The sequence below is a fragment of the Chanodichthys erythropterus genome, chromosome 16 (genome assembly GCF_024489055.1).
Source record: "Chanodichthys erythropterus isolate Z2021 chromosome 16, ASM2448905v1, whole genome shotgun sequence".
In the NCBI taxonomy this organism is placed as follows: domain Eukaryota; kingdom Metazoa; phylum Chordata; class Actinopteri; order Cypriniformes; family Xenocyprididae; genus Chanodichthys; species Chanodichthys erythropterus.
In genome coordinates, this window is record NC_090236.1 from 27,842,308 (window position 1) to 27,863,355 (window position 21,048).

The 21,048-nt window shown below is 38.6% G+C and overlaps 1 protein-coding gene across 4 annotated transcripts in view; it reads left to right on the plus strand.

The window, feature by feature from the left end:
- fndc3ba (fibronectin type III domain containing 3Ba) overlaps nucleotides 1-21,048 on the plus strand; it is a 158,531-nt gene that overhangs the window by 90,320 nt on the left and 47,163 nt on the right. For all 4 annotated transcript variants that reach the window (XM_067362243.1, XM_067362246.1, XM_067362245.1 and 1 more), the window contains 4 exons: nucleotides 2,143-2,219; nucleotides 6,146-6,377; nucleotides 7,335-7,598; nucleotides 19,877-19,935. In XM_067362243.1, coding sequence (XP_067218344.1) covers nucleotides 2,143-2,219; nucleotides 6,146-6,377; nucleotides 7,335-7,598; nucleotides 19,877-19,935 — 632 coding nt within the window. The remainder of the gene's footprint in view (nucleotides 1-2,142; nucleotides 2,220-6,145; nucleotides 6,378-7,334; nucleotides 7,599-19,876; nucleotides 19,936-21,048) is intronic.

The window sequence follows — 21,048 nt, forward strand, 5'->3', positions numbered from 1 at the left end:
ATGATTTTAAACTACAGTCATTCTCTACTCGTTTGAAAATGCAGTTGGCTGCAAGCGATAAGTGGCTAGCTGCAGTCAGGCTACGGTTTTGAGTTTGTTATTAGCAGTAAATAGCTGGATACAGTCAGGCTACTTTTTAGAAAATGTTAGCTACAAGCTATTTTCATTTATTCACATATTTACTGTACAAAAATATTTATGTATTTTGCTCCCTAGGGCTTAGGGAAACTGACTCTACATAATTTGCACTGCTTCATGGATAAGAGCAGGCGCTAAAGAATTCATTTGGTGTGAATTTGCTTGTTTCGATTCCCTGATTGGTAGTGGATCCTCTGCAGTTTATAAGGTCTTAAATTAATTCCCATATTGGAGAAAATGAATGCGATTTTTACTTTTGGAACCCAACTATTGCACTCTATAGCAAGAGTCAGTCAGGCTACTTTCCAATCAGAACGGTATGACGAGATCTAGAACATCCAAAAGATCCCTGATTTCTCACAGCTTTATTGAATGAGTTCCAGCTGAAGATCTGATAGTGTTACACCCATTATATTGTTTAAAGGGAATTGTTTTTCACACTTTACGCATGTAACGTCTTCTGAGATAGATTCATCCCACTTTTCACTCCAATTCTAGCACCTCTTTCATGAAAAATGTTCCAGTTGAGCAGTTCTGGAATGTTCCTTCAGGATATGACATAGTTGTGACTAGCAATGTTGTTGTGAACAGGCTTTGGCAGCTAATGAAGAATGAACTGTAGAATTCATTACAGTCCATCCTGTGATTTATACTGGCCAAAGCATTGCAGAGCTGACTGCTGCTGTCTCAGGGGGGGACGATGTCTTTACCAGGTTTTGCCAGACCTCCGCTACCGTGAGCAGAGAGAGACCGCAGTGGAAAAGTCAACAACACAATTTGGATTTGCCTTGGATTTGAATATATTTGTTCCAGTGAATCTAAAAATGGCTAATGGAGGATTTGTCTCTGATTTACTTTAGACTAACTAGTGGATGCTTTAATCCTAGAGGTTTAAGTTTACGCTGCTGAATCGGTCTTTAAAAACATCTGCACATTACATTTGGAAACGCTGTTAAAATGATACATTACTCCATCCATTTCTTCTCTATCTTGCTTAACAGCTTTAGGGTATAAACAAAACAACCTAGTCATTGTTTCTGAAATGTTTTTGAGAAAATGATACTACTAGTTAACAAATAAAGTGAATGTTTATTTAGAGTAAAATCTCACAGTGGGGCTTGAATTTGTTGCAAGTATTCAAACAGGAGCGTGACTTGTCATGAACGACGGTGATCCCATCGGTCATACAATCAAAGTGAGCAAGGGATCTGGAGAATGAATGTGCAGTAAATCAGGCCTGATGAGAGGTCCTCAGAGCAACAGGAGTGTTTCCATGCTGCTTGAGTCCTTTCCAGTCCTCCATAATACTTTGTCTGGGCTGCTCTAGTTCCATTACCCACAGCCCTCGGTGCTGTGCCAAGTGGGGTGGCCTTTATTTGTCTGTTTGCTTTGTTTGTTTGTGTGTTCTATTCCTTGCTGGTTGGTATCTTGTAGTTATGCCAGTTGCCAGCGAGGATGGAATGATATATATTTATAATAATTTTCAGCAATGGATAGTTGGCTGCTTTGCAGGCCCAGACAGAATCTGCGAATTTTTTATTTAAACATGGCGCATGTAACATATGTTAAATGGAATTAGGAATACTGTTCTTGAACATTCACAGAATTTAATGACATGCATGCATCCCAGTTCTGTGGAAATCTGTGGGGTTTTCTGCAGAAGCCTGCTGATTAATGTCAAACTCAAGCCCCTTTCACACAGAGATTCCAGAAAATACACGGATAATGTGTACCAGGATTGTTTTGATTTTATAATTATTACTAATTATATATAAATAGTTCTACTTTGTTTTAATCAAAAGCAACATAGCAGGCCAAGACAACAGTTGTTCACAAACAAACTGTGGTAACCATGTCAACTTATCAAGACGAGTGTGCATTTCTTGTTAACACACATTCTGGTCCTTTGTTTTGCCTTTTTTCCTCAAGTGATTGTAAAGTAGGTATGTTTAGCATACCTTAAAACATACATTTGACCATTTGTTTCTTTTCCTATATTCACAGGGCCTGCAGAGGTTCCAATGATGTCACCCAATGGATCCATCCCACCCATCCATGTGCCTCCTGGTTACATCTCCCAGGTGAGTGCAATATTTCAAAATAATATCATTAATAATTCCCCCCCCCCCCCTTTCCTAAGCCATATTCAAGCTGAATTTATAATATGTATGTATTTTTTCCACTACAATTATTTTGGCTCTTCCCTCAGTATCCAAAAAGAAGGAAGCAAGAAAACCATAATAGCCTCTCAGTGGAAGCCAGGAACAACATACCCACATGTCCATAGACATGAGCTGGAATATTTGTTATACACTTCATTTAAATGACACCACACATTATAAATAAGTAGAGTTGTTACTTGAGAATGTGCTTGCCAGTGTGAAAGCTTCTATCTTTAACAAAAAAAGAAATCAATAATGCCCACAGGACCGACTACCTCCCATCCTCTTACCTTTGTAAGTGAGACCTGTGGCCTGTCCAGGGCTCTTACATCTCGGTTATGATCCATTAAGCATTATACAAGAGTCTGTCGTAGTTCCAAACCGCATGGTTATTCCTATCTGGCAGATGAGAGGAGTAAACAATATGTAGCAAGTGCTGCTCTGGAATGAGCTCTCCAAACCGTAATTCTTATCTTGCTCATGATCGGCCAGACATGAAAGCAGACCCCTGACCAGTAGCTGTTGGAGAGATACAATCAGCACGACAAAGGATCTGGGCCTGGAGCCTAGTGGTTACATTACGTCTTCATTTATAGTTCAACAGACCTCACCTCAGCATCTACTCACAAGCTGACAAATACCATTTCTGGCTCTATACTGGTGTTAGAAAGGACTATTAAGAATATTTGTTTTATTGACTATAGTTGATTTTTTTATTCACATGATTATTTATTTAGACCTGTTGTTCTTAACCTCTAGGTTTATTGGCCCTCATGGAGGGCCAAGAAAAGTTGGGGAGATATTCCCCACCTGACCCTGTAACCAATGATGAGTAAAGGTTATCTGGTGATGCTGTTTACAAGAAAGGCAAACTAGAACACATACAGATTAGGCTTCTGTTTACTTATAGTGGGTTTCCTAATTTTTTCTGTACTCTGTACTCTGAGTAGAAAAACAGAAAGGCATCATGCACCTATTTTCTTTTTGAGGGGGTGCCAGTAGCAATCCTGGCTCACTAAGTCGGCTTGGTAAGATGAGATAGGACCAAAGGGGGGAAAAAGGTTTTAATTTATGTTACTTAAAAGGCCTGGTTTCACAGACAGGGCTTAGATTAAGCCAGGATTAGGCCTTTATCAATTAGGGCATTTAAGTAGCTTTTATAAATGTGCCTTAGAATAAAAAAATGTTACTGGTGTGCATCTTGACATAAAACAATGGCACTAACATTGCTTTCAGTTAAAATGGCTCAAACATGCATTTTAGTCTGGGACTAGACTTAGGCCTTGTCTGTGAAACTGTGGGAAAATAACATAAAAATAGTGCACATTATTTTTTTTCTTTATTTATTAATTTAAAGTTAAAATGTCAGCATGAAACGGAAGTTGTTATAGGCTTTTCTTCCCAATTGTGACGTATATCAGAGTGAAACTTCTTCTCGAACAAGACAATGATTGGATCGTTGGATGGTTGTAGTTCGCCATTGCTGTGATCTCATGCCAGTAAACACATCCTCAAAGAAGAGAAGAGATGTCGCTGCATGAGAGAGAGGAAGTTATTTTGATTAAATATTATGAGGGCACATGAATTTTAAAAAATGATGTGCATGGATAAGTCAGTTTAGATTTTTTTTACTTTAAAATCCACTTGACTTAAAAATCATGCCCTCTTAGTTTGAATGGGCATGACTCTTCACCCCTCCTGTGGTAGTTGAAGGAATGTGCTAATTGTCCAAAGGTCATTGTATCTGTGTTTAATTTAGCCCAGTGCCAAATAGGAGCGGGAAGCGCTGTCAGAGCTGTGGGCGGCTAACAACAGGAGACCAGAATGTAGACAGACTTTAAATCACAGCTTTTTCTTTTCAGATTATTTTATCCTTATTGTACATTACAGTTCTCCAAATTGGTGGCTAGTTGAGATCACCTCTGTTAAGTTATATGAAATCATAACAGCCTCTGATATTTAGCAGTCATATTGTCGCACTTGACCTTGCAGCATCTGGCAGTGTCATAGGGTTCTCCTTCATATTGTCTCCTCCATAATTGTTTAACATGTTTTGTAAGGATTAACATTTCTGAAATACAAAGTCATAGTAGACCATATTTGGAGACCCAGAGCAGGGTAATTATAATTAACTAAAACCAAAACCATTAAAAAAGGTTATTTGAAATAAAATGGTAACACTTTATTTTAGGGTGTTTTAGCTAGTTGCTGATTAGCATGCATATTACTAGAATATTGGCTATTTATTAGTACTTATTAAGCACATATTAATGCCTTATTCTACATTCTTCATCCAACCCAGTAACTAAACTTAACAACTACCTTACTAACTATTAATAAGCAGTAAATTAGGAGTTTATTGAGGGAAAATAGTAGTTTATAGTTTATATGTGTTCCCTATACTAAAGTGTTACCAATAAAATAAATGTTACAATAACTTATTTTTTCCGCTTGTTGCCAAAGCAACATTACTAATTTACATTTCATCTAATTTGATGTACTGAAATAAAAACTATATAGACATTTAAATTGAAATTTAAAAAAATAAATAAAATGACAAAGCACACACAATATTAATCAAACTTTAAAATTAACATATAAAAATAAAAACTGATTGAAATGTATAATTTAATAGTATCTCAATAATACTAAAATAACACTGACCCACTCTCAACTCACATTCCTTATCCTCAGTCAGTCTGTTGTCTCTCTTAGACATGCATAATGAAACAGTGTCTCTCACCGTGTGCTCAACATCTGAATGCACAGCAAGGCTAAACTTGATCTGAGCTTCGCTGATCACTCTTGACATCCTCTCTCTCACACTGCTGTCTGCTTATTGATGGGCCTGTCAAACAGGCTGCCATATACACACATGTAAACACAGGATCTGCAGGTCAGAGAGATGGAGTACTGTTTAATAATTGCAATGCAGTATTTTCCTTACTCTTAGTATTATGAAATAATAATGCTTGTTATTAAAGGATTAGTTCACTTTGAAATGAAAATTAGCCCAAGCTTTACTCGCCCTCAAGCCGTCCTAGGTGTATATGACTTTCTTCTTTGTGATGAAAATAATCACAGAAATATTAATAAATATCCTGATGCATTCGAGCTTTATAATGGCAGTAAGTGATACCAACAAGTATGAGCTGAAGAAAGTGTTTCCATGCATCATAAATATGTGCTCCACATAGTAAAAAAAATCCATATTTAAACAAGTTAAGTAAAATATGTAGCTTCCGCCAGACCACCTTCTGTATTGATGTTACGAAAAAAATGGTGTTCCACTTTTTCCATAAGTTGAATAGGGAAGGCTTAGGATGTAGCGTAAGCTTTGTGAACTGCAAGAGTTTTTCACTTGTGCTGCTTGGGCTGAAGCTAGATGATTTACTTCATAACTTGTTATATGTGGATATTTTTTTTTACACAAAAGCATAACTTCGCTTCAGAAGGCCTTTATTAACCCCCCGGAGCCATGTGGAGCGCACATTTATGATGGATTGATATGAATGGAAGCACTGTCTTCAGCTTCATACTCATTGATCTCTATCACTGCCAGTATAAAGCTTGGATGCATCAGGATATTTATTAATATTTCTGTGATTATGTTCATCAGAAAGAAGAAAGTCATATACACCTAGAATGGCTTGATGGTGATTAAAGCTTGGGCTAATTTTCTTTTCAAAGTGAAGTAATCCTTTAATTTTTCATGATATTGCGTTGATATTTCAGGTCCTTGCATAAATATTTACGGTAACACTTTACGGTAACACTTTTTCAGGATTTTCAGCTCTGGCAAATTAATTAACATGAAAAAAAATCTTGTTTGTTTCTCACCAAAGGTGCTGGAGGACAACACAGGTGTTCGGAGGGTGGTGGTCACCCCTCAGTCTCCAGAATGCTATCCTCCCAGCTATTCTCCAGCCATCTCTCCAACTCATCACTTACCTCCATACATGGCCCCACCACCCTTTATTCCCAACTCACACACGGCCTTCTACCCACCCGTCAGCCCTGGGGACATTCCCCCCCACCAGTACTATCATCATCATATCCCGCCTATGTACAATGAAGGTAGGAGTGCATATATGATCACAGCTTACTCTCCTCTTATTCTGGTATTGACTCAATACCAAGTAAAATCTCATAATATTTCAGTTCCACAGCCAAAACTGATAAGCTTTTGTCCACACTCATTAAAAAGAAAATCATACTTTGTGATAGCTTAGCCACTAAAGCAGGGGTTCTCAACTCTGGCCCACTCTAGGTCCACTTTCCTGATCATACTCATCTGCCTAGAACTTTCTAGTAATCCTGAAGACCTTGATTAGCTTGTTCAGGTGTGTTTGATTAAGGTTGGAGCTGAACTTTGCAAGAAAGTGTTTCTTGAGGACCAGAGTTGAGAACCCCTGCACTAAAGAGACATGGTGATGGTAAAATAAAAAATGAAATGGGAAGAAAAAAATAAATCTCAATGCTTTGCAGTTTCTCATGTTTCGCACTCTCTCGCAAAACCTTTGCAAACTTTGCGTTCGCAACACAATACTTTTGCTAGAGAATGCAATTTTACCTTGGAAGAAGGATGTAGGAGCTGGGAATGACGACCACATTCAAGTACATAGGTTAGAAAATTAAGATGGACGCATCCAGGCAAACGTTTGTTGTTCTTGCTCTTTCAGAATACAAACACATAAAAAAAGTGGTACTTTGCACAGATAATGCTGAAGTATCATGTCCACAAATAGAGGTTGCATAATACTGTGTGCACCTGAGAGCATTATTGAGACACACAAACAGAAGTTCTTATAAACAACATATTACTACTGTGGATGCGCTGAGAAGCCATATTGTATTCTGAAGTCAAAGTTATTGATGTTTCCTAGTTATAACTCTGACTCAAGGTACATTCCACTTAAATGTTCCCACTGGGGTCTAGGAATTTCCTACTTCAAAGGACAAATGGAACGGAATTTTTCCTATTCCCAACTTACATGGCAGTTTCATGATTGACTGATTGTTTCGTTGCTGCAGAGATAATTCCTGTGTACGGGATGAACTATGAGCCATACAAACCACCACCAAAAAAGACGAAGGACCGATTGGAGCGTCAGAATCGTCTAAACAGCCCTCCCTCCATCTATAAGAGCAATGTGGGCTGCAACAACATGTACAATGGCTACGGCAAGGTCCACGGAAATCTTGGGGGTGGTGGAGGTGGTGGAAGCAGTCCTGGATCTAAAAAAACAACCCGTGGAGCTCGAAGTAGCCCCAGATCCAGCGAACCAGACTTACAAGGTAAGAACTTTTTCAGTAGTCTAGTCAACAGGTCTATTTCTAAATTCGTCTCTTCACTTTTTTGGAAATGATACTTTTATGTATGTGCAGAACCATTCAAAAGTTTGGGATTAGTAAGATTTTAATTTTTTTAATCAAAATTGATCGAAAATGACAATAAAGACATTTATAATGTTACAAAAGATTTCTATTTCAAATTCTGTTATTTTGAACTTTCTATTCATCAAAGAGCCATGAAAAATGCTACATAAAAATGTTAAGCAGCACAACTGTGTTCAACATTGATAATAATAATTAATAATAAACGTTTCTTAAGCAGCAAATCAGCATATTAGAATGATTTCATGTGATACTGAAGACTGGAGTAATGATGCTGAAAATTCAGTTTTGCCATCACAGGAATAAATTATATTTTAAAGGTACAATATGTAAAATTTTTGCAGTAAAATATCCAAAAACCACTAGGCTAGTGTTATATATTTTGTCCAGCTGATTACAAACAATATCTCTAATGTTTTCAACTACTTGTAAATCATGAGAAAATTCCCATTCTAAACAGTGACACGGGGCAGTGCAGTCGCCTGTCAATGACACCAGTTACCTTTGTTACCGCCTTTACTGACGTAGAAACCACATGACAACAGTGCCGTGGACAAATGCGGAAGTAGTGTCTAGCGTCCAGCAAACCACTAGCTTGCTTCAAGCAGTTCCTTATTTACTTCTTGCACGTTTTATGGTGGATTGTGTTACTTATTTATGGAACATAATTACTGTTTACTATCTGCCGCTGGTTCTGTCGACAAGGACAGCTCCCGTAAACTCATGACCGGAAAAGCGGAAGCGGCGCCGGCGACTGTGTCATAATAAAAGTCCCGCTGCTCGTGAGGCGTGTGTTGATCAATCGCTCCAGCTCCTCGTTCAGCTCCCGCAACACTCGGTCCTGCTCTGCTTCATACTACAGTAACGTTAATAATCGCATCCATGAACATGAGTTCTTCCAGACTCCAATCCCTATTCTTTTGCACCGTCCGTTGAGATGGAGACCACATGTCCCAAATTTCCGCTCTAAAACTTGGCGTCATCAAACTACGCCTTTGTTTTGAATAGGCTTCTAGCGACCTCTAGCGGAAAAAAATATCACAAATTGTACCTTTAAAATATATTAAACTTTTTTTTTTTTTTTTTTTTTTTTTTACAATTTTACTGCTGTTTTTACTGTATTTTTGATCAAATAAATGGCCTTGGTGAGCATAAGACTTCTTTAAAAAAAGCTTTTGTGTATAAAATAATAAAACTTTTTTTTTTAAATAATATATTTTAATTTTTATTTTAATTTAAACCTATTTAATATCATTTATTTAATAAAAAAATAAATCAATTAAGTCTTGTTCTTTCATAATGTAAAGAGTCAGAGCAGAGTGAGATGGTTATGTTCTGCTTTGTGCCAAAAATTCTCAGCAATGTTTACACAAGACATTATAGTTGTTATTGTGGTTACATTAAATCATCTTGTACATGTCTAGAATATTTAGCTTCTGATATTTCACGGCTTCCATTAGCCATCTGTAATGCACGTTTCCCCTCAATGTGGCCATAAAGTTTTTCTCTCTCCTCTTAAAAAGAAAAAGATAAGTGCATCAATAGAGGTAAAGGGGATCGTCATGCCACGGAAACTGCATAGCTGGGAATCGCAAAGGTGCTATCATTTTTCCAGCACCCACAATGTGGCCCTTGTATCTCAGGTTGGGCCTCTGCTGAAAGGCAGCCCACATACCTGTGGAGTCACATTCTCCCAATGAAGGGGTCCTTTGAGCATGGCCACCGACCCTCACCAATTCCACATGTGCCTTATCAGGCCCCCTGCAGTGCTGATCGGAGAAGCTCCATTTAAGATGTGTTCACATGCTGTTTTCTGCTCTCAAGAACATTTTCTTAACATAAACATTTTTCAGAGCATACATTCATAACTATTTTAAATTATTTAAACACATGCTATACTCCAGAAGGTCGTTGCTTTTTTTCTGCGCTGTCTTCTGACAATTTTTTCTCTCTCAGCCTTCAGCGTCCTTGAAGTTTTAGCTTTAAATTATGTATGTGCCACTGATCCCAGGTGTTTCTTCAATGCATGCACATTTGCAAGTGTTGACAAGTGGGGCAAAGGGAATGACCCCTTCTTTCATTTGATCTGCCAAAAAGGCTGCTTTGGCCCTCAAAAAAAAAAAAAAAGGCATTCCACATTCAATAATTTGTCTGTGTGTATTGTGTTAAACACACAGAACATGTAGCATTATATTCAGATGTTGTAAGACTCGACTCATTGCGCTCTGACATCATGGAAACGTGATTTGTCTTCTTGAAGCGCAAGCCACCCATCCTTTGATCAGTTCACGATAGACCTTTGCAGTCTAACAAGCTTAAGAAGTGCTCATACACCCATGTGGTGTATATATGTTACTCACACTCACTATCTTCAGGATCAAAGGCGAATTCTGACTGTGGCAGAATTCCCAGGAGATAAGACTGCCTGTGAAGCTATTACTCAATAACTTTGGCTGCTGTCTCACTTTATACATGGTTCGATGGTTGTTTTTGTGATGGTTGTTTTTTCTTGCTTATTGAAAAACTGAAAAAGCATCTTTACAAGAGATTTTAAAATCCAGTTTTGACATCAAAATGTAAGCAGATGTTGAATTAAGTGGTAAAGGAAATTTGTACAATGAGCAAAAATTTGTCGTCTGGAACCGTTTATGATCTAATAAAATACAAATTATAGTTCATCCAAAAATGATAATTTACTCACCCGAATGCCGTTCCAAACCTGTATTACTTTTTTTTGTTTGTGGAACACAAAAGATGATATTTTGAAAAATTAGTTGTTTTTTTGTTTTGGGGTTTTTGAATAAAAGTCCCATTTGGTTTTGAACATTATTGACTTTGTATTGACAAAAACCATTGCATTCAAAATAAGTTTTTATATTCCACAGAAGAAATAAAGTCATACAGGTTTGGAATGACATGAAGGTGAATAAATTATGTTACTTCTTATTTTTAAGTGAACTATCATTTTAAAGCGTGCAAATGATTGTACTGTACATGCAGTCAGGTTATCAAGCATAATCTGGTGTAAAATCCTGCATGTAAATGAACTCATTGTAGGCAAAGTGGTAGAATTTTGTGGAGGTCACCAGAAGCAAGGCGCTGGGGTCGAGTCTCAAGATACTGCAGCTTGCGGCCTTCCTCTGTGGAGTCGACTGAATGGTTGATGAAGTATAGAAAACAAACTTGAGGGTTCTAGCTCACGTCACTTACTGAGGGCTACAGCCATCTGGGCCTCACTGCAGCCTTGCTCATAGGCATAAATCATCATGACCACATATGCAGAGTACTTGGCTCCCCGGATCACGCCGGAGATCAGGTTAAGAATTTTTTCTTTTTGAGAGGAAGCTGCAATAGTGTAATCAAACTCTCAAAACTAAAAAAGAACAAAACGAGAGAGATGGAGGGATTGAAAGAGAGAGATGGACAACAAAAGGGCAGACATTCCAGCTGTCGAAAATACTTTGTTGTTGGCATAGCAGCTTGAAGATCCAGGCCACGCCTGGAGCTGTGAAAACAGCTCGACTCGTTCTCTCTCGGCACCTCGCCTGGACAGTCTTTGCTCACATCACCCCGTGGACACAAACGCGCTCACCTCCGCTCATGAAGCTCTGTTACATAAGGCAGGAAACCACATCCCGGGGTCCATCAGCTCCTTAGTTCCTAAGCTGCAAGGATATTTGTGCTTTTTACTGCTGTACTGTCATTAACTAGATAAGGCCGGGGCTAAGCCTGTGTGCAGATGAAGACTAGCCACTAGATTAACCTTCTCATAGTCTCAGACTTGCAACACTTCAACCTTAACTCCTTTCTATCTCCAGCTCTTCTTGTGTGTTTGCATGGACTCCAGCAGAAACAGATGTTCACTTCTGCTCCTCTTTGGCACTGTGCATTTCCTCCAGCCACGTGCTTTCACTCCATCATTATCGTCCAGAAGCAACAGATGTTCCTTAATCTTGGCTTTGTGTCTTTGCCACAATGGTAACAGTTTCCCACATTCACTCTCACAACATATGAGTCACTGAGAAACGTTATGCCCTGAGGTCGCTTCGATAACGGCATGCAATGGAGCAATGATGGGTGACGCAACTTGGGGAAACTGAATAAGATGAGAAGGTCGAGGGCAGCTAAGACCTTGTAACCGGATGCCAGCTCTTCAGCTAGTTAAACATGACCTTTCTATTATCTGCCGGTGCTTTGTCATTTACAGTTGGGACGCCAGAACTCTTACCTATCAAGAGATTCTTACGAGTCTGGGTAGGTTGCTTTTCAAGAAGTTGCCATAGAAGGCACTGAGAACTGGGCCAAAATCAACATTTGTGTGTTTTTCTGGGAAGTCCCTCTTGCGGCTCTTACAGTAACACAATGCACAAACTGCGTCTGATTCAACGGAAGTGTTTGACTGTGACAGGGTTATTAGTGGTGTTTTTTTGCTTATTGTGCCTGTGAAGACAGGTCATAGATAGCTGGAGTTCTACTGTATCCATCAAATCAAATCTACTATTACTCCATCATGCGCACACACAAAATAAAAATGTTTTCAAATGGATAAACAAGATTAACACATATAAAATATTCAGGGACTATGCAGCAGTAGCTGAAAAGGGCAAGTTTAGTCAACTAACCTGAAACTCACATGGTCCAAAGCCCTGTTACACATGATTCACATTTTAAAAGAAGAGCAAAAATATTGGAGACATTAACATACAAGAGTACAAGTAGGTTTAATGTAAATTATGAGATTTTAGTATTAATTTCCCCCCTCCAGCTCCATATACTTCTTATTCACATTCTATAAGTAGGCACAAAGTAAATACAAAAATAGACTGGCACCTGTGGAGATTGTGCCACTGGGCATCCAGAGCAGGTCACCCCGGTTCAGTCGCTCTGCAGCTCTCAGCAGTCTCGTTTCCTCCGCCTCCCTCCGTTCCCCTCTATCCCTACTTTCTAGCCTCTGCCAACTTTCTCCATTCTTTCCAGTTCTCTTCCAGGAAGCGCTGGCGTATCCTTGTGTCCCTTGGCAGTAGTGAGGCCATGCATCTCTGCTGTGAGTGAATGCCACTGAGAGTCCCTCTGGAGATAGCTAGAGACATAGAGCTGCACACTAAAGGCAAGAGACAGATGCCAGCTTGGCAGTTGTTGAAAAACATCCCTTCTGATGATTGGGCTGATGGTCTCTGATGCTCAAATGAAAGTAAACAATAGTTTATCAGACGTTTACACACATATGTACACATACCTACAGTATATGCTTTTTGTTGAAAATCAAAAAACAGGTATGAGCAATGCTAACGTCTTGAGCTGTTTATATGATGGTTTTGACTGAATGTCGTCTTGTCCTCATTTTGACCTTTTCAAGGAAGGCACGAAGATAGGTACACTGTCTATCTCTAGATTGATATCTGTCTGTCTATCTCTCTATTTTTCTAGATAGATAGGTGATAGCGTGTATATATTACCTAGTTCATGTCTGTTTTTAGTGCAAATGGCTGTGTCACTTGTACCATGTAAGAGTGTGAGAGCGAGCGCACTGTGGCAGTGGTTCTCAGGGAGGCACAGGTTTGTGTGAGAGAGGGATTAGACAGCCAGCTGTTGAGCAGATGGAATGTGTGCTATGCGGAGATGAGAACGATTGGGAGCCTGCAACTCTTTCTCTCTCTTCCTCCCACACTCCCTCCTCCCTCACAACCCGTAATTAGTGATCTATTTGGTGTAGAAATGTGTAAGATGAAGATTTAAGTTTTATTTGATCACCTGGCAATGTCTTGTTGCCCCTTAAAAGCAATATCTGTTTTAATATAATGCAGTGTGTATTACAAAGTGCTTAAAAAAGAAAATGCCAAGTTTGATTTCCTGGCTGTCTAGTCATCTTGACTGTGTTCTGTTAGTATAGCCACAACCTCAGTTTGTCTTTCCTAATGATTTTTTTGGTTGACTAACCCATTGCTATGTCATTTTTCACATTTTTGTATGGACTCACAGCAGCACCTCTCTGGTCCTGTAGGCTGTGTGTGTGTAACGAGCGTCACTAATCAAGAATGTGCTGTTTCGTCTCACTCCACCAGGAGGCAGAAGTTAGCAGAGTGTGCGTGCCTCTGCGCAAAGATGGAGTTCACAAAAGAACTCTTTATTTTCTGGGTGCTTGAAAAATTCCAGGAGGTTTTAATCTAAAAGCAAACAAACAAATCGACCCCACTAACAGAATTTGGGACTGTGAAACTTGTTTATGTCTGACTGATCAGCCCTCCTGATAGTGGCGGTCTAGTTTCTCTATCTGTAACCCTATTTCAGGATGCTAGCTAGAGAATGTGAGCTGTTTTTAAGTGCCTGTAGCGGCTCTATGGTGCTCCAGCACTCGAACACATTCACAAACGCACGCACAGACATGTGGGTGTAGTTACTGGCTTGACCGTTTGGCGTCTACAGCTCTGTGGGTGTTCTTGGAGACTTTTTTTTCCAATAGTCTGCAAATTCAGTTTTGGATGTTTACCTAGCACCTCCTTATATACACATGCATGCTCATTCTCATAGAGCTAAACACCCAAACACTCCACTCACACTACAGCTCTAGACCACTCAATTTTTTTCTAAAATGCTTCCTGAAGTCCAGAAAGAGATTTCCATGTTGTTTTAAAGAGTGTTGAAGGGTCAAGTGTGAGCTCTCTCATGACTCACCTTTGACCTTCAGCTTATTAACTATGTAAGGGGTCCCTGGGAGATGCTATACAGTTGTTCAGAGTGTTTTTAGCTAGGGCTGGGACAATAAATCAATGCATCGCGAATCCAGAAATGATTCTGCATCGATTCTAAGATTTTTCGAATGTAACGTGATTGTCTTTCAAACCGATTCTGAGCTTAGTTTTTAACAGCAGATGGCATTCCGTGCTTTAGAAACAGCCAAATTCTGCTTGTTTCCAATCCCTTACACACACCACTTGAACCTTCTATAAAATAATCAGTCATAAAGTTTAAAAAAGGTTGAAGCGAATTACATTGCTGTTTACATTAAACTCGCATCATAAAAGCATTCTGAGTTCCAAGTACATACAGAGCCCTGCACATGACAAGCAAGAAAAAAAGTAAGTCGTGCTCACGATTTGCTATTTTGTTCCCTTGATTTACTAAGAATTAATAAATTGTGCACACGATTTATATATTGAGGGAACAAATTAGTAAATTGTGCGCACGATTTAGCCTACTATTTTTTTTTTTTTTCTCCTGCATGTCATTTGTGGGTCTCCATAAGTACATTCTCAGACTCAGCAAAAAGCACAAGTACTCTTCTTCAATGAGCATTTGAGCATTCGGTTAAAAACTAGTCTAGAGCACCATCTGCTGTTAAAAACTAAGCTCCGAATCAATTCGAGAGAGAATCACGTTGCATTTGGAAAATCTCAGAATCGAGTGATGCATCGATTTATTGTCCCAGCCCTAGTTTGTAATTGGTTGGTAGGGTATTAAGGTTGTTTGTTAGCAAAAAGCATGATCATCAACAAGCAGGCGCTACACACCGAAGTTTAAAACTTGCAGTTAGGACTTTGGTCAAATGTTTCTCACATTATCACATTATCTCTCCTCCCATTCTGTCACTTCCATGTTGCCGGTTATATTCACTTAAGCTCAATCGTTTTTTCACATTCCTTATCCCCCCACCCTCCTTTTTCCGTTCTCCTGTCTTTGACCTTGGCCTGTAATTGAAGGCAGAAACTCCTCTCCACCCCAGATATCCAGAGAGACACAAGAAATAAAGGAAATTAACTTATTCAACATAATGCAGAATAGTATTAAATAGCTTTACTTTAAGAATGAGAGGTGTTTGTTTCTTTCCTCCTCTTCTATCATCTTCACTTCCTTTATTTATTTTCATTTATATATTGTGAAGCAGAAGTTATTCAGAACATGGCAGGAGGGCGAGACAGAGAGTGAGCGGTTAGCCTCAACCGTCCGCTCCCTATGGAGATGACATGCGTGAGAATCAGACGTGAAGCTTTGGAAAGTCGAGTGTTGTGCTTGGCAGCAGCAAAACAGAAAGAGGTTCCCTCAGAGGGCAGGAGTGGATGGAGAGGAGAGGATGGACATACTGGTAGTGGACTTGATGGCTAGTTGAAGTGTGTAGGTAATGAACAGGTAGTCCTTCCCCTGCAGAGATGACTTGCTGACCCCATGAAACTGCTTAAAGTGCCCAGTTTCTTTCCTGTCTTGATGTATGTCCTTTTGAAATGGGAAGTTTCAATTTTTGATATTTTTTATATCTTTTTAATTTATGTTTTTAATAAATGGGAATTAGTTACATTAGTCATGCACCATGAGCAGGTTGTATTAGGGGGAGTGACATTATTCAGGAGACATTCAGTTGGACAAAAAAAATCTGTGTAGTGCAGGATAAATCTTCAAAGAAACTTAATTTTGTCAACTTCTAGCATATTGATGATCTCAAAGCTAACACATATGGATTAAGGTCATGTTTACACCCGGTCACTTCATGCATTTTACTGAAAGGAGAGTTATCTAATTTGTTAAAACTTTTCCATTTACACATAAATGTGTCTCTGCAAAACGAATATAAATCTGATCTTCAATTCCCACGCTATATGTAAAATTAAGAGTTACTGAGCTACTCATCTGTGGCAGGCCATATCTGTGGCGATGGCGCTGTCATATCTGGCTATAACAGAGATGTTCACGAGCCTTTAATCTGGAGTCCGAAGTCTGAAGTCTTTATCACTGGAGTCTGAAGTCTTTTGTCATGAGTCCGAGTCGAGTCTAGAGTCATTAAAAAAAAAAACATTTTCATAATCAAATCCTATTTTTTATCCTTGTTGTATTATATAGACAAAATAATATGATCTTTCTATAATCTGTTTTCTTTGAAATGTTGATGTAAGGGATAATGTACATCCAGTTTGTTACTTTATAATCCATTACAATGTACAAAACAGTCGTCCTGGCAACACGAGTGGTCATTTTCAATACAGTCGCTAAGTGGACGCAAGATGGCGCCAAAGAGTCACGGTTTGTTATACAGCTTCGTTGTTATTGACGACAGTCATTATCAGAAAAAATCAAACTTCGCAATGTTTAAGAATGTCAATAAAAAAACTCTACACATGCTGATTTTGATACGTTAAAATATGAGCTTTAAGTAATAAATGGATTACCATCTCTTTCTATCTCTCTCTCTTATGGACACACATTAAGAAATAGAAAAGCTGCAAATAATATGAAAAGAATGATAAAACGTAGTGCTAGGTTTAAAGTCTAGATTTGTTTTGTTCATATTTTAACAGGCTGGCAATCCAAATAAGACATGTAGCTACACCACTGTATAATAGCTAGTTGTGTGAGTTAATGTGACAAACCTTTGTGGATGCGATGTCTCTTAAAATTTGATGATGTTGTTCCGGTGTCTTTAATTGATTTCCCTAATTCTGTGCATCTAGCTTATCTGATGTGATAATAAACCCAAACGAAAGAACATATGGCACGGTGGCTCCCGTCATGTTGCATGGGACTTTTATGACATTTCGGAGTTTACGTGCATGGACATAAGTAATCAAATTTTATGACAAAAGTCCGATCTACCACAAGTTCAACACGCAAGGAAATGTGACGCATATATTATAAAACCATTTAAATACAACACACATTCTTTATTTATTATATCAGTAGTTAAGGGTAAAAGACTTGAGTCTTTTTAAAATATTCAAAGTCTTGTGTTCCGACTCAAGTCGAGTCAAGTCTGGAGTCATTTCAGGTCGAGTGCGAGTCTGAAGTCTGTTAAAATGCGCCTTGAGTCCGAGTCTCTAACGCGAGTGCCCATCTCTGGGCTATAACATTAAAGCCTATAATACACCCTCACACGTTTTAATTTTTACCATTTTGTTAGGAGTAAAATTAACACATGTGGTTTCAACAACCAGATACCTTAACACTTGTCCAGTTTTGTTGGAATGCGTCTCAAAATACCTGCTGAAGTGGTTTGATTGATTGCATTTAAATCTGTCTCGAAAGCATTTAAACCTGGTCTTTTCACGATCGGATAGCTGTCTGATCAGAGAAAACGCTTGAAGTGACCAGGTGTTGAATGCTCTACAATGATGACTCCATATTTCGCGTTAGGGTGGGTGAGCGCTCTTTTAATGCCAAGAGCAAGGTGAGCTCATATTCTCCCACGTCTGCACAATTGCTCATCTTTATTTCCCTTTTTTTTTTTTTTTTTTAAAGATATAACTCAATTTGTCACCCACAAACACACACAGCATTAGTAAGGTTTCCGTCTCTCGGGGAAGCCTGCATTTCCTGTGCCTACCTCCTGGGGTCATGTTAAGGTGACTGTGTATGACATCACTGTTGCCATGACTCATGAAGGCCCAGAGGCGCTGTGAACTTTGTGTGCTATCATCTCTAGAAATAAATATACAAACAGTCATACACATGTAGTGTATTTGGGTGGGTGACAAATAATGTGTCTATAAACCTGTTTTTTCAGCATCAGATTAATGTTTCTGACTTTATGTAGGAAATTTTATCTTTAGAGAGTCTTGTAACCCAAAGGTCGCAGGTTCAAGTCTCAGCACTGGCAGAAAATGTAGGTGGGGGGAGTGAATGAACTGCACTCTGTTCCACTCTCATTACCAACAACATGAATGGCCAGACCCAGGCTTTCCCAGCAGAACATTGCCCATAGCATCACACTCCCTCCACTGGCTTCCATTTCTGATGCTTGCATGCCCATTATAGGCACTTTCGTTAATGGACAGGGGTCATCAGTCATCATTAATGGGCATTCTGATCAGTCTGCGGCTACGCAGCCCCATACGCAGCAGAGTGCAATGCACTGTGTGTTATGACATTCCTCCCATAACCATCATTAGCATTTTGTGTGACTTGTGCCACAGTATGTTGGCTCGGACCAGACGGGATAGCCTTCATTGCTCTCGTGCATCGATGAGGATGATCGCCCAACACCCTGTTGCTGGTTTGTCCCTCCTCAGATCGCTGTTGTAAATTCTCACCAATGCTGACCAGGAGCAACCCATAAGCCTTGCCATTTCAGGGATACTCTAACCCAGTTACCTTGCCATAAAATTTTGGCCCTTGTCAAAGTCACTCAGATCTTTATTCCTGCATCCATGATCCAACACGTTGATTATGGAAATTATTGTTTGCTTGCCATCAAATCTACCCATGCCTTGATATGTGGCCTTATTAGAAATGATCAACGGTATTAGGTTCACCTGTGACTAGTTATAATGTTTAGGCTCTATAATTATATAATTTAATTGATGTAATTTCTAAAAATTATTTTACATATATACATTAAACCAAGATACCAAGGGCAGGCCACATACGCACACTCTCCCGTATGCACTAATTTACAACGCTAACATACAGAAAGTGAAGTTGAGCAAGAGGTTACTCCCCAGGAGAAAAGAATCTGCTCATGTGGATCCAGTGTGTTTGGGTCTGCTGTGGAAATGATAAATTAGGGGTTAGTGAGCAGTTGTGCGTGTGTGTGTATAACCACACAGGCCAATAAAGATTTAAAGGTATTCTTTCAGACCGTCTGTCACTGATGATCTGGTAGATTAAGTGAGCAAATCCGGCTTTGGGAACATGAGGTAATTGAGCATTTTTTCCACGTGCAGATTTCAAATTGGCATGGGAGTTGCCATACGAGTTATGGACGTGGTTTAGTAGGTAGACGTAGAAATGCAAACTCCCAACAGCTCTTGTATCTGCTGTACCAGCGCTCTTTTAGTGGGGTCTGCAGTTATGCAATATATATATTTTTAATGCCTTGTTATGCAAACTGTATTGACAGAAGGCAAAAACAACTTTTTGTTTCTCTTCAAATTCATATTTTATTTTCAATCATAATGCTGTTTTCTTCCATATGTTTATTTCTTTCTTTCTCAGAGAAGTTCATGACCTGAAAAGATCGCTAGTGGTTACAGGAATAGTTCACCCAAAAATAAAAATAAAAAATAAAAAGTTGTCATTTGGGTTTGGAATGACATGAGCGTGACTAAACGATGACAGTGAATTATCCCTTTAACATTTTATGCTTTGATCTCCTGCTCAGTTTCTGACGTAAACCTGACCCCTGCTGATTCATAATGGAATAACACCCTTTTGTTTTTCTGTTTTTCTGTCTCTTCTCCTCTTTCTCCCAACTGCAGATCATGATTCAGAAGCAAAGAGAGTTCAGGATGTTCTCTCGGGAATGGAAAAACCACAGGTGGGTCTGGAATATAAGTTAAAAACCTCACAAGTGAAGAATACTAATGGTTTTAATGTTATTAGATAAACACGGTGTCCTTTAATGACCCACAGAAAGTACAGGCCAGGGTGCAAATACAAGTAAACATAAAAACATGACATGATTAAACAAATGTGTATGTCATAAGTAGACATTCAGTAAAAGTCACTGTGATATTTTCACATTTGTTTACAATTTCAAACTGTTCCCATTGCAGCCACACAGGGGCAGCATTTTGTTTTGTTTTTATGTTCCACTGTCAAGCAATTGGGAACTAGGTGAACATTACCATCAAAACAATGTTTTCTGACCAATATGTTTGCTCTGTTCTTTTCCCATCTGTTCACTCAGCCTGCTGCTCTTGCTGTTGTTTAGTTCAGGATTATCTAAGGACACCATGTCACTTTAAGTGATAATCCATAAGTGAAACTAACCCATAGTCATCAATCATCTGTTCTGTGTTTTAGTTTGCATGTATTTGTTAGTGTGTGTGATATTTGAACAGCTGTCTCATTTACTCCCTCGGCGTAAGATTAATCCCTCATTACCATAATATTAGTGGCATTAAGGCAGTAAATAAGTTCAAATCTGTTTAACACTGCATATAAAACAAATAGTCCAGACAGACATCATATTATTATATTTAATAATAACAGTCTGTGTCTGAAAACTACTATACATTATCCTATATACTTTATCCTATTATACACTGTTTATAGTGCATAAAAATGCCACTGTATATACTACCCTTCAAATGTTTGGGATCATTAAGTTGTTTTTGTTGTTGTTTTTTAAAGAAATTAATACTTTTATTCAACAAAAAACATCAAAAGTTAGTTTAAAAAACTTTTACAATTACATTAATTAAAGATTCTTGAAGAAAATGCATCACGCTTTCCACAAAAACATTAAGTGGCACAACTGTCTTCATCATTGATAATAATAATACTAATAATAATAAGAAGAAATGTTTATTGAGCAGCAAATCAGCATATTAGAATGATTTCTGAAGGATCATGTGACACTGAAAATTCTGCTTTGTCACCACAGGAATAATTTACATTTATAATATTACTGTTTTCACTATTTTTG